This window comes from Perca flavescens, chromosome 15 (assembly GCF_004354835.1).
Source record: "Perca flavescens isolate YP-PL-M2 chromosome 15, PFLA_1.0, whole genome shotgun sequence".
Taxonomy (NCBI): Eukaryota; Metazoa; Chordata; class Actinopteri; order Perciformes; family Percidae; genus Perca; species Perca flavescens.
The window spans coordinates 16,391,295-16,417,732 of record NC_041345.1 but is presented as its reverse complement, the minus strand read 5'-3'; the positions used below and the strand labels follow the sequence as shown (position 1 = coordinate 16,417,732).

Sequence of the window (26,438 nt, the reverse complement as noted above, 5' to 3'; positions counted from 1 at the left end):
CCATGCTTTCATGCCAGGCAATCATTGAGCAGTCACAAGGTTTTACTGAGCCTAAGATGAAAGGCTAATGGGACACCATAAAAACATAAACGCATTTGATTATGTAATTACATCAAACCATTTGGCTGCACGAGAAAGAGCAGAACATATATATATATATTTCACTTCCTGTCTCATCACATCACCTGAATTGCCAGCTCAAACCCAGAAACCTAGGTTAAAGTGTGCAGTGTACACAGTGCTTAAATTATTTATGCCAGCAAGATAAAACATGAAAAAGACTCAGCACACTTCAGCTTCCTCGAGGCAAAATTGATTTTGGGCAACAATATTGAAGTATCATGATACTCAAAAACTCTTTTCTAACACTATTCCTATTATTGTTATTTTCAATACCATTTCAATGTTCTCACATCATAGATATAAAAAAGCCAGGATTTTTTTCCACTAGAAAATCCTGACAATGCTTTAGAATGAATATATGATGGCCCTTTAAAACATATCACATGAAGATGATTGAGAAAATGCTGATTAACATTTAAATCAACATGTTTTACCTTGAGTTTAATTGTCTTCCTCACACATCCTCCAGCGGTAGATCCATTTACTGAGAATTCCATTGCATGATTATTTAACACATCGGGCTGCAGTAATGGTAGCGTCACTCTCATCACCTTGACCCGAGAAGGCCTGGCCAAAGCAGAATGTCGCCATAATAGGTTGTCTTTTCCATCCATTTGTTCCTGTAGAAGAATACATATTTGTTAAGTCTGCTTTGCACACAGCAGAAAGAATATTGAGGAACTACTGTATGATTTTATTTTTGTAATGTTAATGACATGTCTGTACATGTTATACTCCATATTCTTCAATACTTCTTCAATATAGTGTCATTTTAAAAGTCTACTTTATAATTTGAGAATAACATTCTATCAGTTTTGCACGTGTGATAATATGTATATAAATACAGCAATTAATGATAAGACATTTTATATAAATTGATAATATCCTGAGGGACCTAAGAACAAAAAAAGAATAAAATAGAATGTAAAAAGGGTAGGTGAAATAAGCAAATGTTTCAACCTACACCTTTTCGATCAGTATTGATTATAAACGAGTTAAGATGACACTGCATGACCTAAGGTGACACTTTGTTTTGTTTTTACCATTTATGTTATGTAAGTGATGTTGTGTATTTATGTGATTGATTGAAATAAATTAAACTAAACTAAACATTCTATCATTATACCAGTAACATAAGGCAAGCTCCCACCTTATATGCCCCTACTGAAAAAAATCCCCAACAGGAGCCTTCTGAACATAATAGATTTACTGGATTAAATATGTTTGCTAAACATGTTTCTTTTTATATCCCCAGCATGGGACACTGTTGTTAAACACACACACAAATTCTAGACAGAATCAAACCAGGGTGATTTTATTGCATGACAGTACATTTTCTGTTTAACAACACACTGATGGATACAAAATATACCGCTTAATACCACTACTTTATACGTAACATCTGGTAAGACATATCACATGAAGTTCCACTATTCACAGTTTACAGCTTTGAGAATCACCCATTACTTCCAGGTGCCTGGACCCATTGTGAAGCCTCAGCAGCCAGGCAAATCACATATCAAATTAAAGTTTACACAGCCCCCCCTCTAGCCCATCCCAGTTTTTTCTGCAAGCTTGAGCAATGCTGATTTATCAGCAGTGCTTTTTTTAAAGATCCAAACGGTGGTCAGAACCTGCAATGATCAAATGGAGGGCAGTGATGATGAAGAGAAATAAGAGAAAGGAACACATGAATGAGTGCTGCAGACAGCTGGTGTGGGTTTTCAGATTAGTCCCTACACCAGCACCTACAGTTTCTTAGTTAAAGGTGCTCTAAGCAATGTTGGGTGACGTTACTTCTTGTTGACGTTCAAAGTATTTTCAAACAAAACGAAGACTAGCTCGCTCCTCCTCCTCATCCCGTCCCCTCCCTTCTGTGCTTCAGCGCACTAACCCCCCCCCAAAAAAATCCTTCTTGTCCGTTATTGGCTAAACACTGGAACACGGTTTGTGTATGTTTGCATGGTCCAGGTTGGACCACTTTGTTTTTGTTGGCATGTGTGGACCCTAGGCTGTCTACAGAGACCGTGTTTTTTTACAGTGTATTTAGGGGACCGGCAACTCGCGGATAGTGAAGAGATGTTTGCTGTATGTGACAAAAAATGTTGTAGCCTAAAAAACATGTGACATCGCTTATAGTACCTTTAATCAAAAGAGGAGGACCATGAAAACTCCAACACAAACTATAAACGCAACCTGATAACTGATGCGGCTTAAGAAGCCTGATGCACATCAGTCAACCCTGATCAAAAGCTGTGTCTGATGTTGATAGACTTCTCACAATCAGAGGTTCAAGGATACATCCTTAATGATATACTCATGTACAGCAGAAAAATATCTACACTACTGGTCAAAAGTTTTAGAACACCCCAATTCTTTTTGTTTTTTATTGAAATTTTAGCAGTTAGAGTCCAATGAATAGTTTGAAATGGTACAAAGGTAAGTGGTGAAGTGCCTGAGGTTAAAAGAAAAAGTAAGGTTAACCAAAACTGAAAAATAATGTACATTTCATTATTTTACAAGAAGGCCTTTTTCAGGGAACAAGAAATGGGTAAACAATGTAAAGCTGTTCTGCAGCAATGGAGGTTGATCAAGCTTTGAAAGTTGGTGCTACCAATTCCCCACCGGTGTTCCAACTTGTCTGGATTACTTACAACCCCCTCTGTTTGTATAAAAGTATTGTTGGAACACACTGTGTTACCGTACCCTCGTGAGCATTATTTGAACAGTATTGTACTGCAGAAAGTAGTGTGTTGCTATAAAAATGGCGGGAAAAGGCAATTAACAACGAAAGAGAGACAGACCATCATAACACTTAAGAATGTTGGTCTTTCCTACAGAGAAATTGCGAAGAAAGTCAAGGTGTCAGTGAGTACAGTATTCTTCACCATCAAAAGGCACTTAGAAACTGGGGGAAACTCTGACAGGAAGAGGTCTGGCAGACCCAAAGCCAGAACAGAATCAGAAGACAAGTTTCTGAGAGTCAACAGCTTGCGTGATAGGCGGCTTACAGGACAACAGCTTCAAGCACAGCTTAATAGTGGTTGTAATAAGCAAGTCTCAGTTTCAACTGGAAAGAGAAGACTTCGAGCTGCAGGTTTGATAGGTCGAGTTGCAGCAAGAAAGCCATTGCTAAGACGTCAGAATAAGAAAAAGAGCCTTGCCTGGGCCAAGAAACATCGTCAATGGACTACTGAAGACTGGAAGAAGGTGCTAAGGACTGATGAATCAAAATTTGAAATCTTTGGTTCATCACGCAGGATTTTTTATACGCCGTCGAGTAGGCAAAAGGATGGTTCCTCAGTATGTGACATCAACTGTCACACACGGAGGAGGAAGCATGATGGTCTGGGGCTGTTTTGCTGGATCCAGGGTCGGTGATTTGTACAAAGTGAAAGGCACCCTGAACCAAAACAGCTACCACAGCATTTTGCAGCGCCATACAGTACCCTCTGGTATGCGCCTAGTTGGTCAGGGGTTCATCCTACAGCAAGATAATGACCCAAAACATAAGTCCAAGCTATGCCAGAACTACCTTAGCAAAAAAGAACAAGATGGTAAGCTTAAAAACATGGAGTGGCCAGCACAGTCACCAGACTTAAACTCCATTGAGCTGGTTTGGGATGAACTGGACAGAAAAGTGAAAGCAAAGCAACCTACAAGTGCCACACATTTATGTGAACTTCTGCTACAGAGTCGGGAAGAACTTTCTGAAGAATATTTGATTTCTATTGTAGAAAGAATGCCACGAGTGTGTTCAGCTGTTATATCTGCCAAAGGGGGCTACTTTGATGAGTCAAAAATTTAGAACACATTTTGGTTTATATATATATATATATATATATATATATATGGTTGATTCCATGATTTATTTTTTAACTTAAATTGTTCATTTGTTCTATTCTTTCATTTCAGAGTACAATAAGACATCAAACTGCATGAATTTCAATAAAAACCTGGAAAAATTAGGGTGTTCTAAAACTTTTGACCGGTAGTGTATATACATGGAATTGTGTGGATTTCAAATTTCAAACTTTTATCTCTTCTAACACTTTTTTTCTGTGGTCTATAGAGCATCTACTGATTTCTAAACTACTACTAATTAGCTGCATCAACTTCTTTTGTTTCAAAACTGGACCATACTGAATGAGCCATTTTACATTTTCTTTTTTTACTTTTAAGGCATTACTTTTAAAATTTGGGTATTTGCCATCCAACCATGAAGGTAATGCTATCCATACAAGATATGAGAAACCAAGGATGAATCTTCTACATGGCATACATTTTACATCACTGATCTACCAGGATTATCATAAATAACCTTTTCAGAACAGACACAGCTGTGAGCACACAGACTTAAATTATAATAACTAATATATTTAATGCATTTTGACTTCTACTGGCATCCTATTTAAAAAAAAACCAACACCTAATTGTGGTGGAGAGCAGGATTGGAGCGTGCATTTCTGCCGCTCTAGGCGAAACACAATTGTGCCGCCCCTCTATTTGCAACGTACAATACACTAACAATAACACGCAGCCAATATAAGTCATAAGCAAAAAACAGCAACAACACAAACGCCAATCACACAAATAGACAAGTGCAACGTACAAATTGTCAAAAGTTATTAAAGCAGGCCAACGCATGACACTACAACAACGGCACCGACAGGTCTGCAGCATAAAAAATCCAATAGGTTCCAAACCACTTTACAGCAGAGTCATGACAGCACATCTATTTTCTAAATAATCAAATTTCAAATCATCTAAATAGCGACTGTAATAATATTGTAAATCTTTATATAGCCTAAACAAAACCTTGTGCGTTAAACACACGGGGACACACACAAAGGCCTACACACAAGTGTACAGCAAGGCACATATCAGCCAGTTCATAACTTAAAACCACTAGAGAAAAAAAAGCTTATCTTCCTTTTTTCTGTGTGCATCATCCCTGAGGAAATCAATTCCTTTGACCTGATATGGTCCTCTCTCTGTCAAAATGTCTATTAATTCTTGCGTTATTGTTGTTGGCTATTTGCTGGGATCTTTCATATGCTTCTGCACCCTCTGTGTACAGCAACGCTATATGTTCAGCAGCCTCAATGTCACTGTCACTCCCGGCAGCGGTTGTGGCTCCATCGGTCTTTGATGGTAGCGGAGGCATCACTGGCCGGGCAGCTAGCAACGGCGGTAGCGCTGATTACGCCGGTCTCCGAGGCTCTGGAAGGGCCAGCATCCTCCTTTTTACTCCCACCAGGATCAATATAAAATATTTCAATAAAGAATTATTTTGTTTTTGGAGTGCTTACTTCTTTGCTATTTTTCTTTTTTTGTACTCACTACCAGAACCAGTTTTGGTTTTATAGACATGGTTGTACAGTGTTCCGACCTCTGACCTGTGAGAACTGGGGATGGGGGGCGGGGGCGCTTATTGGTGATTTTGATGACAGGCACACATTCCTCACCAATGGACTAGACAAGAGGCGACAAAATGATGGCCAAAATAACAAAATAATAGATGACAAAATAAGCCCACATTTTACCGCCTTGCCAAAGTGCTGCTCTAGGCCATTGCCTAGTATGCCTATACACATGTGTTGGCACTGGTGGAGAGGTTTGTGGTTACCTATGAACCTAAAGAGAGCCTGGTGCTCCTGGTAGGGTCTCCCATGACAAAGTGGTCTCAGGCGTGGGGCCAGACTAACAATTGTCTTATAAAGACCCCTATGGAAAAACGCAGTGAAGGTCAGGGGCCTCAACAGACCAGACCTGGGTGGCAGAGGCTGGCTCTGGGGACAAGGAACATGGGAAAAGGAGCCAGAACTTGTGCATATGTATCAAACAGCAGCTCGGAGTATTCAGCCTTCTTGGAAACCCTGAATGGACTCCTGCATGGGGCCCCCTGGGAGTCTTCAACGCGTATGTGGACAATGATGGAGACATCTGGAGAAGCGTGATTGGGAGGAATGGCCTCCCTGATCTAAACCTGAGCGGTTGTTTGTTGTTAAACTTCTGTGCTAGTCATGGATTGTCTATAACAAACACCATGTTTGAACATAAAGATGCTCATAAGTGTACGTGGTACCAGAGCACCTTAGGTCCAACGTCGATGATCGATTTTGTGATTGTATCTTCTGACCTGAGGCTGCATGTTTTGGGCACTTGAGTAAGGAGAGAGGCGGAGCTGTCAGCGGATCACCTTGTGGTAGTGAGTTGGGTCAGAGGGTGGCGGAAGACTGGAGGAGGCCTCTGTCAGAGAGATCTTTAACTCACACCTCCAGCAGAGCTTTTCTGGCATCCCTGTTCAGGTTGGGGTGTTGAACGGGCAATGTTCAAAGCTTCCATAGCTGAAGCTGCGGTGGCGTGCTGTGGTCTCAAGGGACAGGTGCCACAAGGGGCGGTTACCCTCGAACACCGTGGTGAACACCGGTGGTCAGGGAAGCCTCTAACTAAAGAAGAAATCTTTCTGGGATATGTTATCCCAGAAGACGCCAGAAGCGGCTGCAAGGTACCGACAGACCCGAAGGGCTGCAACCTCTTTTGGGAAAGAGGCAAAGCAGCGGGTGTGGGAGAAATTCGGAGAAGCCATGGGGAGGGACTTCAGTTGGCACCAAGGTGTTTCTGAAAAACAGTCTGCCACATCAGGAGGGGGAAACGGGGAACCATCCAAGCTATGTACCGAAAGGATGGGACGCTGTTGACCTCAACTGAGGAGGTAACTGGGCGGTGGAAGGAGCACTTTGAGGAACTCCTGAATCCAACTAATACACCGTCTATGGTAGAGGCAGAAAGGGAGGCTGATAGGGGATAGTCGTCAATTTCCCTGGTGGAAGTAACTGAGTTAGTCAAACAACTCCACAGTGGCAAAGCCCCGGAAAATTATGAGATCTGTCCAAAAATGCTGAAAGCTTTGAGTGTGGAGGGGCTGTCTTAGATGACACGCCTATTCAACATTGCGTGGAAGTCTGGGACAGTGCCCAAGGAGTGGCAGACTGGGCTGGTGGTTCCCTTGTTCAAAAAGGGGAACCAGGCACTGTGTGCCAATTACAAGGGTTTCACACTTCTAAGCCTTCCTGGTAAAATCTACTCCAAGGTGCGGGAAAGGAGGGGGCCGATAGTCAAACCTCAGATTGAAGAGGAACAATGCGGATTCCGTCCTGGTCATGGAACAACGGAGCAGCGGTTCACTCCTCCAGGATTCTGAAGAGGGCCTAGAAGTATGCCCATATGGTCTACGTGTGTTTTGTGCAGCAGTTGAAGATAAATAAGTGATTGAGTGAAGAGCAAATGGTTCTGTGAACAGAAGGTTTAGAAATGAAATCCCTTGAATATCTAGAAACGGCTTTGTGTAGAGGGTGGATAAAAATGACTTCCCTTCCTCAGCAACTACAAACAAGAAGCCCTTAAGCAACTGGCCCAGTGAAGCTCCTCAGCAGACAGAGGAACACTAGAAGACGCTTCTTTGTTGTAGAAAATGTTGAAGAAAATGTAGTTGTTAAAAACTTTCAATGAGAGTTATTTGTTAATGTGTTATGTGTTCACTGATCAGTAGTATTAATTTCTGATTACAGAAAAATGCAAATTCTGTAGTTTGTCAAAAGTAATTATAATCATGGCTCGTAAAGAAAGATGTTCGAAATTATACTGATGTTTCAAAAAGCTTTTTCCTGCTGCAGTTAAGTGTTACCAGAGGACAACTTCATGTTTCCCAATTCAGTGCTTTCAGTTTGTCTTTTGTTCCACCTGTCAGTGTGGATTTAGACTCCCTAGTAGGCCTTGAAATAGGCTTATCTCTGTTGAAGATTCTCTGATGAACAAAAGCCCATTAAGACGTGTAAATGAATGCTCCCATTCTGAGTGCGCACAATAGAGATTTCTATTTTTCAAATTGGTTGTGTTCAAAGAATTCAAAAAATGTAAGATGAACAAAAGAAACAACAATCAGGACAATACCTCTTTCAAAACCCTCAAAATTAAAAATGGAAAACATACATATGCAGGGCTTACAGACTAAACTGAGAGACTCGAAACCGTTAATATGATTAACCAAGTTATTATAGATAAGAGGCTTTTAATAAAAATGTGTCAGGCATATTAAAGTTATTCAGTGTCTGTTATAAGTTCTGAAATGAAAGAGTAATATCAAAAGACTGTCAGAAAATGTATTCTGAAGTCCTGCTGATATCCTTTGTCCTGGCTGAATATATCATGACTAACATGCCTTGGAGTGGATTAGGCACAGAGGATTGAGCAATTTTCAGACTTGAGTTTATTTTGCTGGATATTATAGCTCACAGAGCCCTATATTCCGACAAGAAGGGAAAACATCTTATTAAAAAGGCCCATATTTTCAATGGTGATGTGCAAAGACAAACATCCGTAACCATGTACCAAATGTTAAAAGTAAAAGTACATTGTCAGACATCTGCTGGCTTGAAGAAAATTTAAATTAATTTAAGCGTTAAGTCTGTCGGGGTCTTCGGTAGTCTGGTCATGGGATGTACATTCACTGGTCAAATCAAATGATGTGCTTCGGTTTTGATGAGAGGGAGGACACAACAAACCCAGTATGGCATTGACATGAAAAACGATAACAGACATAAAGGAATGATAAACAATACAACGGAAAGTTACTGGTAACCATAGTTCTCATCCTCAAGAGATTCAAAAGCAGACATCATATCTGCTGGTTTACCTTATTGTGTCGTTCTTGGTTTTGTTGTGTTGAATCGCAGACTACTCCCACCGCTTTTCTATGGATCGAGTATAGTCCTTCGTAGTCTGCAGTAAAGACTGCCGCCATCTTTAATCACAACAGAGTCCATCTGTCGATGGTTCTTCCCTTTCTACCCTCTCTTTCTCTGTTCCAGTCTCTCTGTTCCAGCCCTGTCTGTTTGTTGTGGGGGGTTCTTATTTTCCATCCAACATCAAACCACCATATCGACAGGCTCATGGGCCGCCCAGTAGGGGGCCAGCTTGAACATGCTGCATTGGCTGATGTCCTTTTCTAAAGCCGCAGATTAACTGACCACATTTATTTTTCTCAGGAGGATACAGATAGCCTGCAAAAAATGATTTCGGCTCTCAGGCCTTTGATTTCAACAAGCCTGGTCTCAAAGCTCCTTCATGATTGTCCCTGTACGCATCTTTTACTCAGATGTTCAGATTGATGGGATTTAGAGCTCTCTTTGATTGAGACCACATCTGTATAATAACTACTTTTAAATGTGTGTATTCATTTACAACAGATTTTGATCATTTAAACCAAAACACTGTTTTGACATGTTTTTTACATTTCCAGCTGTTCCATCATATGTAACGTAGAAATTACATCTTCCCTTTAAGCAAACCTCAGCTGGAATTCTTTAATCTCATTCTCACCAACTGGAAGTAAATGAGACATGAGCAGCCCCGATTACATTTATAATCAGACAGTCAACTAATGCATTTCACTTAAAGTGGTATCCTTTTTGTTCCTCCTTGTCGCTCTTTGTGTTCAAGCCTGAATGCAAAGGCATATCTTGTTTACTGTCACTGTTTTGTTCTACTCTTTCAATGAACAATAAGAGAAGTTGAATTTCAAAATGGTAGATGCTCTCACCTTCCTCTCCTGCTGGGTGGCTCGTCGGATCTTGTTTCTGTGGTCCGCCATGACTGTGTGCAGTCCCCTGCCTGCCACTCTGCAATACTTTCTCATACTCATGAACCTGTTTCTGATTCTTACTAGTGTGTTCCTGAAAGATGAGCATCTTTACTTTATATTGCAGTTTCAGCCGTGCGACCCTATTGGAGGAAACAAGGACCAGATGATTGTCTGCACAATTGTATTGTAGCTATGGTAACAGACCCAACAGGCATGAGTGATGTGCACCTAATTGCTCCGTACACATTAAGCAACAGAAAAAAGAAAAACATAAATTTAGCAGTGATGAGTCAAATCAAATTGGTTTCTTAGACATTACACATGTCAAGTCTTTTTATAATGAACTGCATCACAATGTGATATTTTATTAAAACTTGCATCTATCTGCTGTATGAAGTTGTGAAAATAACCCAGTGAATAAGGAGATGAATGTAAAGAAAGGAGGAGAAATATAGATGAAAAGACATTTTGGAGAGAGGGGGATAGATGATATTGCCTTTGTTATGGAGCTTTATCAGCTGCTTACCTTTCAACTGGATTTCACACTTGCATGTCTGGTTGTAGCCAGGGTCAGATCCAGCATACCCTTCTCACAATGACCAATTTGCTCCTCACACTGCACCAGCAAAGACTCACAGTGTTGCCTGCCACTTGCATTTGTCTGGATTGTGATGCATTTAAACACATTTTATTTCCAGATTTTAACTTGTCATTGCTCTGTACAAACATGCATGTGAATTAATATTGGCATTTTGCCAAAATAAAACAAGTTGCAAAAGACTAGCAGGAAGGAGATGATAAGACATCACAAGATAAACATAGATATACCAAATTGATGAGCTCTTCAAAACTTCTTGAATGATTTGAAAAAACTCAGGATGTCTGATATGTTGTTCAGAACAGGGACATATTGTATGCTGTACAGTATCATAACGTATATGTCTAGCTATGGCTTTACATATTTTATTTTATTTCATAAATCCTTGATTTTAGTTAAGGTGGTGGGCGTAGGCTACTGTATACAGAAAATTAGCTAACCGCAAGTTCTGTGGCATGGTAGCAAAACTTGCCACAGAACAGAATCCAGTCTATATAAATAGATAATACTCCATAGAAAGTTTAAGATGAGGTGTTATTCTTTTGCCTTACACTCTAACACTAAAATTCTTAACAAACAACATCTGAAGATAAAGTAATGCTAATGTTAGCATTTAACTAACATCAGAATGTTTTCTTAATGCCACTTAGCTTTGAATTTGTACAGTTTTTTTTAGAAACAAAACTCTTAACTTTCTAAAATCTATCAACACGATTCTGCATTTGCTACAATCATAGTTTGTTTATCAGCAGCGTGTTCAGTTCACAGCGTGGCGTAAGACTGTTAAAAGGAAGAACAGGTGGGGAAGGTAATTGGAACATAACTGTAGTGTTAATAGCTAGCTAACGTCCCACTCAATACAGAACTAAACTAGCTAACGTTACAAGTTACAAGTAACTGAGGCTAACTAATCTGTATCAAAATATGGAAACCACTTTATTGTGTATACACAACTGTAGTCTTTACACATTTTAAAAGGTATAGGTTATATTGACATTTTGGGAAATATGCTTATTCGCTTTTTTGTTTAGAGATGATTGATACCACCTTCAGAATTTAGGCTACTGCCAGCAGGTTAGCTTAGTGCAGACTGAAAACAAGGGGAATAGCTAGCCTAACTCTATCCAAAGGTAACAAAATCCACTTACCGGCACATCTAAAGCTCATGAATTAACATGTTCAATTCAATTCAATTCAATTTTATTTATAGTATCAAATCATAACAGAGTTATCTCGAGACACTTTACAGATAGAGTAAGTCTAGACCACACTATAAATTCCAAAACCCCAACAATTAGAGTAATTCCCTCAAGAGCAAGCATTAGCAGTGGCTGTTGCAACAGTGGCGAAGAAAAACTCCCTTTTCAGACCCAGACTCTTGGTAGGCGGTGTCTGACGGGGCCGGTTGGGTGTGATGAACAGTGGCAAATAATAGTCACATTAAAGATAATGGAACAGTGACTTCGGAAGGTAGTCGTGGAAGTTCATGTCATAGCAGGGCACATCGTGTCATACTGAGTAGTGCAGTCTCCAATACTGGATCCTGACTGCTCTGTGCATATGAACATCACAGCAGGGCGTTGCGGATGTAACGTGGCGCTGCAGAGCCTGGGTGGATGTGGCGGACGCAGCAGGACGCAGCAGGACGCAGCAGGATGTTGTATCTTGTTTATTTAATCTGTACAAAAACCTAAGTGTAAAAACAACAATTTTGTGGGTTTACTGGGGGTTAGAGGCCACATTTCTTGGCGGTTGCCCAGCAACCAGTGGAAACTCCAGGAAGTTAGGTGTTACTGGTCCCTTAGTTGAATTAGTGGCTGCTAAAATTAAAATTAAGATATTAACATATTTTAATATGGTGCAATGAGAAGGAGCCTTACAAAAAGACAACTATTGCTGTAATTTTAAATGAATGCAGACATTTCTGTGGATCTCTCAGGCAGAAAGGAAAACAATTTCTCTGATATTGAGGAATCTCAATAGGCTGTTCATGTAGGCTAGTTATGGTGTGGCTGATGATGTCATGTTATGAGCTATGAAACGTGTGGTCATGTCCTCATTAGCCGCCAATTAATATTTGTGATGTGTTCCATAGTGTTTTAGCATGTTTAACAATCATATCAACTCACATGCTTAGGGAAATATAAAGCAGCCAGAGGAGGCTTGCTAGATTAGTGCAGCATACCATTTTGCTGGTCAGTTATCAGAATTCAGAGATAGGCAATGTACTTGAGTCTCACTCTTGTTTACATAAAAGAAGAGCAAGCTCTGTTCAGAACAAAGTGTGCCTGTTAAACAAAAAATGTTCTCACACATTCAGGGCACAGGGGCATTCCTGAACAAGCACAGCAAAATAAGATGATTTTTCAAAGCAATAAACTGATAAATAATTAAATAGAATGCTGGAGTAATACTTCTTATTCTCTCAGGGAGTAAGCTGCTCAGTGTTTCCCACATGAACAAAAATGCCCCAGATCCATGTGATCTCTGACTGGAACATACTGTATCTCTCAGGTTATGATTATGTGGGGTTTATGAGAAAAAGGCAGAGTTGCTAAAAGGAATCACTTTCACTTGACATTATAACATAAACTCTAACCCCCTCAAGCAAGTTAAAGTCATTTAGATTTACTCAGGATGCTTATCCTGTTTGATCAACTTGCTTGATAAAGCTTCATGTTAAGGGAATGAAGGGCATACATCCTAAATAACAGAGAAAAAATAAATATTCAATACTTCAAAGGATTACAACTCAACAGTCAGCATTCACACTTCCACCAAAAACCTTGGGACTTCGAGATGTGGCATGTATCTGCAAAGTATCATTGCTGACTTGTGGGTGCAATAAACATAAATATCTAAATATTATTTTAGGTAAATATTTTGAACAGATGGAACAATAAAGCATGGCTGGGCTTTCAGAGAAACACATTTCAAGGTGGTCTGAATTAAATCTACCTATGTGGCTTATTTAATTTATTTAAGAGAAGCCTCCTCTTTTGGTCTGCGTGCTGACGACTTGCTATAAGCAGGTCAAGGTAAACTCTCCACATCTGTGATTTTCACTGCTAACTCATTCCCAATGGAAATGAGTCTTATTCATTTTTCAAACAGCCTCTAGGATATCTGGTACAAAAAAAGAGAAAAAAGCCCCTCAGGCAGCATTCATCTTTGATGTTTTGAAAAGAAAGACAGTGAAAAGCTGAAGTCTGTGCTTCATGCATATTGTATTGCTTAGAGAAGAATTACAAGCAGCCTACTGGTTATCATACTAATAGTTATGCAAGCTCAATCTCAATCTGTTCAACACTGATTCAGAACAAAACTTCTTGACAGTAAGGCACAGATTGCCATTCAATTTAGTTTGGATATTAGGTCCAAGGAAGATTGGTGATTATGGTGACCCACTGACCTTTTCTCTAGCACCACTGTTAGACCAAAATTTGACCAAATGTTGACATATTGTTTTGTGATTGTCGTCATACATATCTCAAAAATCGATGGTATATCACTTCATTGGCTAACTCCTCTGACCTTTCCATCCACTATCAGCCTTGTAGACAAGACACGTTGAAATCTAATGGGTAGATTGATGTGAATATCCCAAGGAGATGAACTCTTTGCACATGTTCTGTTTTGTAACGTGCAGTTAGAAGACTGGGTTGGCAGTTGGCTGCACTGAAATTTGCTGAGCATAATACTCCAATGGCTTTTCTTTTATTACCAACCTCATGACACTACATCTAAGAATTCAAGACTAGCACAATTTTCTGTCCAGCCCATCCTAGACTTTTGTAATGTGGGTGTAATCATTAGGCAACAGCCTGTGGGTAATGTTACCTACACTGGTTTGTTTCTCAAAAAGTTCAAGGTCATGCAAATTGGCTGTAGCAACGTAAGCACTTCTATCAGTTAATGTTTAACAAAACAATGAAGAGTAAAGACTGTAAAGAGCAAGCTCTCACCTCCTTTGTTGTTAACCCTGGAAGATGGAGAGCAGAGACCTCTGCTTGCTGAAAACTGCAAAAGATAGACACATGTTGTTCACACAGGGAAGATAATAGCCTCCCCTTGTGGCCGAATGACGACAATACATTTAGAAGGGTAGCGTATCTTAGCAGCTCATAATGAGGGGAAGGCGAGCCTTGGTGGTATGTACAGTAAAGGACAACAGTTAGTCCACCGGAGCCATATATATATGATACACCCAGACACGGGTATCGCTCTATAAAATGGTTCGAGACGGTTTTTTTCAGCGCAGGCGCGGTGGCCAAGTGGTAAGGCGTCGGTCTCGTAAACCGAAGATCGCGGGTTCGAACCCCGTCCGTGCCTTTTTAATAAATAACTTAAACTCGATGTATCTGAATTCATAGACACACCAACTGTCTTCACTCTCCACTAACAACCTCTAAATTATGTGACTACCAATATGTTCTAACTAAATCACGAATGTGTGCTTACATTTGGCTTTAAATAGCCTACCTGAAAGACAAACTACCTATGTATTCCTTTAAATTCAGTTTCATTACGTCTGTTTATTTTAATTCATGTTTTACTCACTTGTTTGGGGTCTGTATAGCCAATCAACCATTTGTATACATAGGCTATTATAAATGTACAGTTGTCAAAACAAAGAAACTCAGCTGTGGTCCACAGGAGGCAGTGTGGGCCTCACCCACTGAGGATGAGCCTGATGCACAGAAAAGCCAAGTGCAGTCATTTAACACAAAATGAGACATAAGTCTTATTTATAACTGAACTGAGAACGGAAATTCAGCCATGTCAGGCTGATGATGACAATAGTTTAAGTCCGAATTGAGGGTAAAAGGACAGATATGCTGTACAGATTGTAAAGCCCCTTGTGGCAAATTTGTGAAATTGGGCTATATAAATAAAATGACTTGAAAAATAGTGGGGAAGTCACCCAAACAAACAAAGTAATATGCTACAAATTTAATTTAATTTAATTTAATTTAATTAAAAAAATTGTTTTAAGAGGGTTGGATATATTTTGGATAGGTTTTTGGACACTATCTCCATTTTCTATACCAAATTGAAATTTCTTCATGTTATGGTTGTTAGCACTTATAAATAGGTTTTGTCATTAGCTCAAAGAGATTATCTGTTATAAAACAGAGAAGCATTATTTCTTGAAATATTGAAAAGCACATTTTAGCCATCGTGGAGAGGTTTTGGCACACAAAAGAACACTGCATACAAAGGCCTTGTAAAGCCTTAGTACTTTTACATATAACATTTGAAGAGTTTTATTCCTACAGGCAGAATGAGCACATATGTGTTTCAGAAAATTGTTGTTGCTTCTGCAGAGATCTTCTGAGTTGAATAATTATGAAAGTATATTTCTCAAAATACAGTGGTTATGTATATAATTAAAACCCATCTGCTCTCATTTGTGCCCAGTCTGCAACAATCAGTAGTTTGTGTGTGCATTTTTCAGAATGTTATCAAATGTAATTTAATGACGTTTTTTTCCACAATATTCCATTAAGTCTACTATCCAAATATGTTTTCACATCACATTGTGACAATGTCACTATAATCAGGCATCTACTCAGCTCACACTAATCAGACTACAGTTTCCTGGGTAACGCTCCATGTTGCAGCATCAATGATTCATATCTGCTGCAGCAGCGTATCATCACCATCTGTTAAAGTGACCCTTTGTAAACTCACGCATGATGATAGAAAGAAAACAACTGGAAGCTGCTGCAGTGGTTTTTAGAAAAACCTTAGTCAGCAACATCCACAGCACATCACTGCTGGATAATGTCCAGCCACCAGCTACCATCAGTGTAAAATGAAATGCTACATTTAGCACACAGATCACTAGCTTGGTCACTGAAAATAACATCCAGATGGCAAACTTGCTGGTTCTGAAGTGTATTCATCATGAAGTGGAAAAAGAGATTGTCCTTTATGACACCATGAGCAGCCTTACCATGAAAAACAAAGTGACAAAAGAAATGCCTCATATGCATTGTGCAGTCAATACCATCATGATGGATCTAGTCCTTTACACTTTGGGATCAATTTTAACAATGTAAAGTGCTCTACAAATTAAATTTTTATTATTATTATTATTATTATTATTATTATTATTATTATTATTATTATTATTATTATTATTATTATTATTATTATAAGTATTATTACTTATTATACATACTCATAGTTTAGTGCCAGCAGCTCATCATCCCATGGTAACCTGTATGATTGCTTGTGAATAGTGTCAATAACAATACAAAACTGATCCTATAATTCATAAAAGTAAAATGAGAATTTAAATGAATTTCTTTTTTTTCTGGATGATTTGCTGCCATTCAGCTTTTCATAAATTACTTCACAGAAGGGGAGAGAAAAAATTGTGTAATATATTTTAAAATCCACCAACCTCAGCTGATATTATTATTGAGTTATACATAGTTGGTTAAACAGATCTAGAGTTTAAATTTGAGAAGAATGTCATCTAAAAATAATGTTTACCATAAAAGTATATGTACCTACCTATGTAAGCATATGACACAGTACTGGAATTGAGTGTGTTGCATAAAATTTCCTCCAACAAGATTAGGAAAGCATTTATCAGGACCCTTTTAAATAGCTTCACCTTTCACAGCTGCTATTTAAACTCCTGATATAGCAACAGAATAAGTGTGGGCATTCCTTATGTTTGAATGACTAAACCTTGACTGCCTTTTCCCGGTGTTTCCGTGGCACAGGTGGGGGATGTGTGGTGCACGGCTTGCAGAAAAACATTTAACATGTATCATTGAGTCTTTCTTACTTCCCCAAGCTGGTTAAAAAAAAAGAGTAAGAGCTGCGTTTCCAATTAGGAAACAACACAATGCATGAAATGTTCAGCCATAAGCAAAACAACATATGCCTCAAAAGCTGGAGCTAATTGGCTAGATGGGGTCACTACAAGCAAAAGTTGAAACTTCTTCACATTAGTCTTACTTCTCAAAATATTAGGCACTCTTTTTGACCATAGTTCCCATATTTCTCATCCTTTTTGGGCTGCTTAACTGAAATACTGTACATTCATGAATCATGATAGATGAAGCCCACAACATTCTGTATAAAACAACATTGAATATCAGCATAAAGTACAGGCCTATATATCTTATATTGGCATGTTAATGAGCTGCATATCTTTTACCCTTCCTAAACTTTGTCGTTGATCAATTCTATCACTTTAACCTTTTGAAATGTTCATAGAATATGTATAGATACAACTGCATCATCATTCATTTGTACAATACTTTAACAACTATGTACATTTAGATACCAATTACCTTCAGTCTAAGTATTTCTACCTTTGTGATTTACTTAATTTGTTATTTCTTTTGTAATATGTCTCCTCTGCCACTTACAAATAAAAAGAGTCTTCAAGGAAAAAGCACACAAAGGAAATAATAATAGAAGGAGGATAACAGAGTCTGTAACACGCAGTATATATTGGCAGCAGGTCCAGGTCTGCTTTGGCTGCACACACATTGATTTCCTTGTTTGTGTGGGCAGTTAGTACTCTGAAGTCAATATGGATTTTTTATACAGTAAATGTAAGGGGTTGTGTCAAAATCATGTGTTCAGCAACATTCAAATTGTTATTTATGAATTTAATATGATTAAAGACCATAGAGACCATAGACAATTTGCCTGAACATACAGTAGCAGTCCAAAAGGGCATAAATATCATCTGCTGGTAAGAAGTCGTACTTTGTTGTGCACGTGGTTGTTGTGGTTTATATTTTGAGCTGTTTTAGCTGAGACTTCATTGTGTGCCATCTGGCTCTCGATTGGGGAACTAAACAGCTGATTAAAGAACACAATTAGCATGGAGCAGGCTCTGTCAGCTGCCCCGGCAGGAATTAAAGAATGCACTCATTCATTGTGACAACCATGCTGTCATGCATATGCGGGATAGGCGTTTCTTCTATCACAGGATTTCCTTAAGAGTGCCACACTGCTCCAGAAATATTATTACAAGGTCATCTTTTAACCAGGATTTCTATGTCAACTGCTGCCAGTGTGAATTTTTTATTTTTACAACTTTTTCCGTCAGCAATAGACAGACAGAGCAGGGTCCAGTCCCATAAAGGTGTCAACAAGATGCTGACGCAGACACAGGCTGTGTGAGGATGGCACTTGGCGAAAGTACACAGGACAAGTGAGAGATCATCAACAAAGTCAAGAGCTGAAATCCTTGAAAGGCCACTCCCAGACATCAGGGGCAGGAAAACCACTCTGTGGAACATCCTCATCAACCTTCACAGGCAGCAGGGAAAAGAAAGGACCAGGGTTCAGGCTGCTTTCAAAGAGAGTCTCATGGGTTCACAAGACAGCTTCCTGGGCAAAATTGAATCAGACAGACCTTATGTGATGCAAATACACCTTCAGAAAATGAACGGTTATCCCTCAGAAGCCCTGATGAATCACACTGTACTCTGTTTCCCCACTGCAAACCCCAAATCTTACTTTTAAAACATTAGATATCAAAATATTTTTGCTTGAGAAAGCACAGCCTGTTTTACACCATCCGGGGTGCTAAATTAGATGAGGGTACTGCAACTGTGAAGCATGTTTCAGTTCCTGATCTCATGAATTCAAACAGCTGCTGTACTGTTTCATTCTGTGCTTAGAAAAATTAAAAGGTTAACAAGGAATATGCATTTTTGTCTTGTTATGCTTACGTAACACAGGGTGTTTACATGTAAATACTTTAAATTAAATGCATGACAACCTTTTATTTAAACCTTAACTAAAAAAAAAAAAAATCCTTTGCATGGATTAGAGGTAGAACAACATACCCAAACAGGAAAGTGGGAATTTGAGCAACCGTCTTGGATGACGGCGTAAGGCTTCCGTAACGTCAGAGCTCTTAGCCGCTGAAGGTTGGACACAATCAGGCAAGTGTTCATGGGCCATGACCCAGATACTTATTTCCAGTCCTGGACTTTGGACACTGCACCACGGCATCATCTCCCATTTCAGTCCACACTCACGAGCAGTGCACTCATTCAACAAAGAAATTGTGTTTTTCCGTGTGAACTCAAGTGTAAAAGCTCACTTGAGTATCTAGGAAGGCTGTGTTTACTGTGATTTTAGTCATGGTGGTGATACCGTTTACTGGGTGTCAGAGGGGAAATGAAGGTTTTGACTTGACAGCGGGACTTTTACAAATTCTGAAAGAGGTTCCCAAGTCAAACCCAAAACCAACAGTGGTAAACCAAAATAAGAGTCATTTACTGCAGGTAAAACATTCAAACCCACAGTCATAACAATAATTATTATTTTTTACAAATCTAAATAATAGTATCCGTGATCATTATTACGTGCAAATTCTCTCATTGTTTGGGCGTGTACCCATGAATGCTTGGTTCCTGTTGTGTCACCGTGTTTCAAGTTTAGTATATGTGAATTTGGCACCATCTGTTGGCCAAACCCAGGTGGCGTCCTACTGGTTTGATGGACCCTTTTTTTCCTGTAGAGGTATCCCACTATGCATTTGGAAATGCTTCTCTTTTAGTACTGTGATGAAAAGAACAAACAGCTAATGAGATCACAAGTTGTAATAATATTAAGGGTATAGGCCTATGAGATCACTTAACAGCTATTTAATGACTCTAGCTTTTTCTGTTGACTTCATGGGAAAGTCCCTTTAAGCACCAATCTGTGATACTATCAAAGCCTTAAAAGGACATGCAAGAGTAAGACTTTTCACACATTTTTTACAGTAAAGTTTGCAGCTGGTTGAAATAGCAGTGGCAATGTGCAGCTGGAATATTTAATAGATTTTTTTCAAACCCCAATAAATGAGGTGTAGTCAGAAACAACCCCAAAGCAAAGGGAGTCAACTTCAGATTTATAAGGCAGGCAATACAAGTACTGTTTTAAGGTCCGGCTATCTGATCTTGCTGATTAACATCTACCTTCTGGCTGAGTATTGACTGAGTTTGAACAGAGGAATGCTCAAGTTGCCTTTTCATTATGTGGCTCTCCTGCAGCTGTAATCCTCAGCAGGTTGAGTCACAATGTGTGTGTGTGTGTGTGTGTGTGTGTGTGTGTGTGTGTGTGTGTGTGTGTGTGTGTGTGTGTGTGTCAAAATGTATAATAATTAACTGTAAACTCTTAATAGTACTTTTGTCATTTATTAAAACAACATATTCAATATTAAAACAACATATTGAATATAAAGGTATCTGCAAAGACACAACACTGTTTTACTCCTTACACACCTCATTATGTTCTTTTACAATTTAATTAAAAGAGCCTGATAATTAAAATTAAAAACAGTAAACAATACACACACACCGTATAAGCCAAATAATTTGAGTGTTTTTGAGTATTTTATAGCAATGCCATGTAACATGTTATATTTACAAAAGGCACACCAGGACGTACATGTATTGTGTCAATAAATATTACACATTGGATGTTCGTGACCACAGAGGAAATCGGGCCAAAGGGCATATTTCCGGTTAAAAGGTGCCTTTCTTAAACATTTGGCGGCGTCTCTGTCACACTTGCACAGCAGCTTTTCACATTTGCCCATCAAATCATCTGCAATGAAGAATACAAATGCCTTCCTTCAGTGACAATCGGAACAGAGGATTATGTCATTTGTTGTGAATACATGTTCTAAAGCTTGCAAAGTCTAGCTTTTGTCATTTTGCCTCTTAATGGTTAATGTGGTGTGTGGTTTATCTGAAATTGAGAGACATCTGGCTACTGAATAGTAGTTGTGGATACTATGAATTCATTTTACATTGATTTATTTATGAAATAGCATAAATAACCCACTATGTTTTGGTACTTAAATGTGTAAACCTCATTAAGTCTGTTGCTATTTATGTACAGAACTTCCTGTGGTTTATGGAGGCTTAAAATACCAATAAATATGTTGTAAATATCCTGCATTCCCCTCCAATAAATGTCCTGCTTGCTCTTTTCATGGATATTTGTAGATCATACACAGCCTGATCTGTGTCTCACTTTCAGGTTTACCCATGATGGTGTGTTACATGGTATACGAAGCATCACATTTACATGTGGGGCCACTAAAAGAAAGAAAGCAGAAGCTGTTTTACTTTTAAAATCACAAAATATTATGTATATATATAAGCATTAAAAATGCAATACCACACTCAGCTTTCTTGTCCTCACACGTCCACCGATACTGGTCTGTTTTGGTTTGGCAGCCAAGACGTTCTGCATCTCCATAACAGCAATCATGTCTGTGGCAACACCTACACAGAGAGATTAACAACATGATACATGTTTTATTTTGAAGGCTGAACTCCAGACTACACAAGGCAGGGTCAAGAAAGCAGTAAGTGGGTAGTTACAGCACTGTGGTTTGACTCACACCACGGCTATTTTTAAGACAGGGAAGGATCACCACATAGGTTTTCACAACAGATAATTAGCAGTTAACTGGTTTGAGGGGGTTCGAAGTCTTGCGGCGAAGAAGGAAAAGAAAGAGACGGCAATTAGGATTTGGGTGTGGAATGTTTGGACCCATTTTGAGGTACCCATTGGAGTATTTGAGTCTGCTGAATTTGGACACCATTCCCTCCTTCCATCCCATCGGACAGCATCTGTGGTTCCGTTGACTCATTCAGAAATGGAAACTGTGTGTACACGAGCAGGATGGGAGGGAGGAGGAAATAATGTGTCTGCATGATCTGTGGAGTGGAGGGCTAAACATCACCATTGCATGCTGAATTATATCTTTTGCATCACATAATGTATAGGTGGGCCATATATAGTGCAAGCTGAATGTTTACATTTTGGCACACACTGTCATCATGTGTCCAGATATTCTTGAAAATGAAAACAGACTTGACAGTGTCATATTTGCTTGAGAAGAGTGTGATTAAAGCTGGGTGCCTGCCTCACCAGTCTGCCTTGTCTTTTGGCCAGCCTTGACCACCCAGTCCACAGTAGCATCCGTACATCATGTAAGCCAAGGCAGATCTTCCTGTGCTGCATTTGATGGCTCCCGCCAACTCCAGTAAGCCTCTTCTTGTCCGTTGGGACCTGCGTGTCGCCGCAGAGGCCACAACCACTGCAAAGGAAAATAAAGAACCAAAGAGGAGAAACAAACTCATCCCTCATCTTGTAAACACATCGTAGTGTCTGGTAGTGACATTTTTTGTTGTAAGGTTTTGATATATTGTGTGATATTCAGGGGTTGGACACAATAATAGAAACTGCTGCCTCTGCGATACAATTAACACAATTAAAAGTGTTAAAGTGTTCCTTTTCTTTTGTCCACCCTCTACACACACTCAGTTTTTTTAATTTAAATTTAATTTAAAAAATATATATATATATATAAACACAATAAGTGTGTTGCAACACACCAAAATGAAAACAAATGTTGCCAGTTTATTAGGTACACCTGTCACGAACTCATCCCCTTGAGCATGTTTTACCTGTCTGTCTGTCTGGTATGTTTTATTTTTGTTACACAGCCAATGCTCCCGGGTCTGGTGGACCCACCACATTATTAGGCTACTAAATCAATAAAGCCATAACAATTTATGTAAAAATACTTAACAGATGTTTACTTTAGCTCAATTACCAATGATATATACATCATTTATGTTTCATAGTTGCCTTTTACCCGTGTGAGATCACATTTATGATAATTTTCGTTTTTTGTGAGAAAACAAGGAAATTCAATTATAAAAAGGTAAAAAAAAAATAGAAACAAGATTTTTGATCATTATTGGTGCTTATTTCTTAGAACTTAATCAGAACAGGTGAAAGTGCTTGAAATCTAACAATTGTGTAACTTTGTATGTGAATAGCAGGTGCAGAAAGACAACATTCCCGCACACAGACACCTGCAGTCAGTCACACACACACACACACACACACACACACACACACACACACACACACACACACACACACACACACACACACACACGGTCCAGTTAGGAGGAGGACACAGTTAAAGTGATGGTTCGGAGTAATTTCACCCTAGGGTCCTTTGCACCATGACCTTGAGCCAAACACCCCCCCAGAAGCTTTTTTCAGCTGGGTTGAACATTGGGAGAGTTAGCGTAGAGTAGCATTATCAGCTGAATAGCTTAGCGCAGGGGCTAATGGATCCAGTTATGTATCTCGTAAATGACCCCACTAATAATGCCCGAAATGATACCAAACTTCTATACTAGGGGGGGATGTAACATGTGCAGTCATTGAAAGTTCTTTTTTATGTTCTTCACAGAAAATGAGCCAAGGCCAATGAGTTTGAGTTAGAAGAAATAATAAATAGAATATTTTTTCTTTTAGCAAACATTGAAAATGGGTGCCAAAGACCCGAACACCATATACAAGGTTTAAGCTGTGACCAGCCAAATTGTTTGCTAGTCAATTTCTATTCGCTTTGTTCGCTAAACTGTTTCCTGTTCCTCGGTCTTCAGTAGGCTACCTTCACCCTGGAATTCCCTTCACCCCGGTCTGACAACCAAAGCCATCAACTTCGTCGTTCCTTCAAGACTATATGTCCACCACTACTCACCTCCCAACACGTTTGTCACCACCATCAGCATTCCATAAGCCTGACTCACCTGTCTACATGCCTGGCATTACCTTTTCAAGTATATTTTTGTCTTCAATAAACACTCACCTTTTTCCACCACTGACCTTGTCCTGGTCTGCGTTTGGGTTCAGAACCTGAGAGTTTCTGACAACACCTAATTAAAACTAATGCAGTCTACAACACTCTTGCAACAAATCTTACCTTCATGAATGTTATAATGTTCCGTTTTTGTTGAAGAGAGATGTTGATTCAACTTTCTAGGGGGCGCTATGATCATTTTAGAGCGTGACGATGTAGTTTGTTGAAGTGTATTGTGTTACAGGATGTGTTTCTATTATTTTGCCCGCCCCATGTATATCAATGAGGGCGGGCTAAATTACCTCACTAAAACAGTTTCAACAAAAACTGAACATTGTAACTTATTGCAGGACTTGTATGCAAAAGTTTCCACTTGGTGTTCCTAATAAACTGGCAACTGAGCTCTGTTCCACTTCTAAGTGGCTACAACATCTAAGAAGTCTGGAAAGGTACATGCACATTTTCAGTCTGTTTCTCTACATGCCTGTGTTTCTGCACAGCGCCTCAGTACAAAGTAAATAGGAGTCAAAGGATTGACTTTCCACTTACTCACATCTCACACCTCATGAACACCAGAAATATGTTTGCACATGCTACCTTTGAATAACACTTTCACTGATTCACTCTGAAAATGTAAACAGGTAGTTTCCTTCAAGGCTGTTAACTTGAAGTTATTGGAAAGACACAAAGGGAGTGCCCCTTTGTGTCTTTCCAATAACTTCTCAAGTCTTAGCATTTCTTAGTTGGAGCTCCACTACAAAGTAAATAGTCAACTTACCAGATAACAGGAGAAGTATTCGGTAAAACGCAGTCATGGCATGCAACAAGCGGCTGAACTCCACACCAAGTGTCATTCACTGACACTAAGTGAGCGTAGGGTTGAGTGGAGAGCTGTTTTTAGATGCTGTTTGAATAATCTCATTGGCCAGAGGCTAATCCAATGTTTTTGTACTTGTAAACCCCCTAGAGGAAACAGCCTGCAGGTTATTCCTGCTTCTTCTCAGCTCTGTGACCAGTGTTTGCATCTCTGCATCTCCAGATTGCATGCTGCAATGATGTTTTGTACCAGATGAAATAGATTATTTTTACTTTTCTAGAGATGCAACACATTTGGGATTTATATGAAAATCAAATATACATAGCAATCAAAAGCATATGTATCTATCAATTAAGACTTTTTTATATTCTTATTTCTTGTCTAAATGTAATTTTTGTCTTTGCCTCTAAAAATGATAGACATACTAATTCTGGGATGTTGTACCGATCCTGCACGAAAATATTCAAGAAAAAAAAGACTCTCTTACTGAACCACGTATGTATTTCACGTAAAATAATTGCAGGAAGACAAAAAACTAATCCAACACTTTTATTTGATCATTTTAATTCTAGATGATTTGGTTTACACATAAACCTCAAGTCATTTTGAGCTTTCCAAGTATCCCATGTTCATATACATCACGTCATGGGAAATCAACAAATAAAAAAAAATTCAAATACAAATAAACTTAGATTATAGAAAACACTATGCGAGTTGAGGTACAGATTTCAATGATATTCAGGGTTCATTTTTGCTAATGCAGCACATTTTTCTGTAAGCAAGACAATATGTGGTTCCACTTCCTCACAACAAATGCACCTAGACATGCAAATTATGGTAATTATACTCTAATAATATAGTTTCCCATCCATCATCATAAAAACTCCATCCCTCTCCTCCCCCTTCCACATAAACATGTCAGCAGGGTGAGTAGAACAGACCTTCTCTCCATAAAGCAAACAGCTATCATTATTGTCAGGATGATTTACTGAGCAGCACTCCAAGTGTCTAAATTTAATAGCTGAGATTGTTTATTTGACAAATTGCAGACCTGATCTGAAAATGGCGAGAATTGTGTCATATCTTTGGGTTTCATAGTGTTTTCTGAAAGTATATTTTCAGCTCTCTCACACTGGACTCTAGTCATTCATAATGTGGTAATGTCAAGGCAGCTAAATCATAAAAGACACACACTTTGGGTTTTGATAACAGGGGACATATTCAAAATGTTTTGTGATTCAATTCCTCAGCGATGCTTCTGCACAATGTGAGATAAGCGCCTCCTCCTGGCAGTTATTGTAGCTGCCAGGATGACTGCACTTTCTGAGAGGAGACACTTCCCTCTGATCCCTGTATATCTGATTATTTTCAGTTCTATCCATTGCTACAAAACATCCAGTCAACAGTTAGATCATATCAAGCTGAACACACCTGACAGAAAAGCCTGAATAAGCCGCAAATGTGCAATAAACTGAACGGAAAGCAGAATCCAAGACAATTTATGGTGTTTAATACTTGTTTTCTTGACATTAGCTGAGGGTGAGATACTGCCTGAGAGATGATGAGATAGCTTCTAAACAAACAATCCCAAAATACA

General features: G+C 39.0%; 2 protein-coding genes and 1 non-coding gene across 3 annotated transcripts in view; 1 reads left to right on the top strand and 2 right to left on the bottom strand.

Moving 5' to 3' along the window:
• The window catches only part of axin1 (axin 1), a 39,083-nt gene extending 24,702 nt beyond the window's left edge, over positions 1-14,381 (bottom strand). Inside the window, exons 1-2 of the mRNA XM_028600026.1 lie at positions 14,333-14,381; positions 558-743 (exon numbers count right to left, since the gene is read on the bottom strand). The gene's annotated coding sequence lies outside the window, so the exon portion shown is untranslated. The remainder of the gene's footprint in view (positions 1-557; positions 744-14,332) is intronic.
• A 246-nt stretch (positions 14,382-14,627) lies between these two features.
• On the top strand, positions 14,628-14,699 carry trnat-cgu (transfer RNA threonine (anticodon CGU)). Its single transcript has one exon. It is a non-coding gene; the product is annotated as a tRNA-Thr (tRNA).
• Positions 14,700-20,625: 5,926 nt separating this feature from the next.
• Positions 20,626-24,878, bottom strand: pla2g10 (phospholipase A2 group X). The gene is made up of 4 exons (XM_028599266.1): positions 24,803-24,878; positions 22,290-22,458; positions 21,531-21,637; positions 20,626-20,951 (listed from the first exon to the last, which is right to left on the bottom strand). The coding sequence occupies exons 1-4, from the start codon at positions 24,876-24,878 to the stop codon at positions 20,803-20,805; spliced, it is 501 nt and encodes a 166-aa protein (XP_028455067.1). The 3' UTR covers positions 20,626-20,802.
• Positions 24,879-26,438: the final 1,560 nt, after the last annotated feature.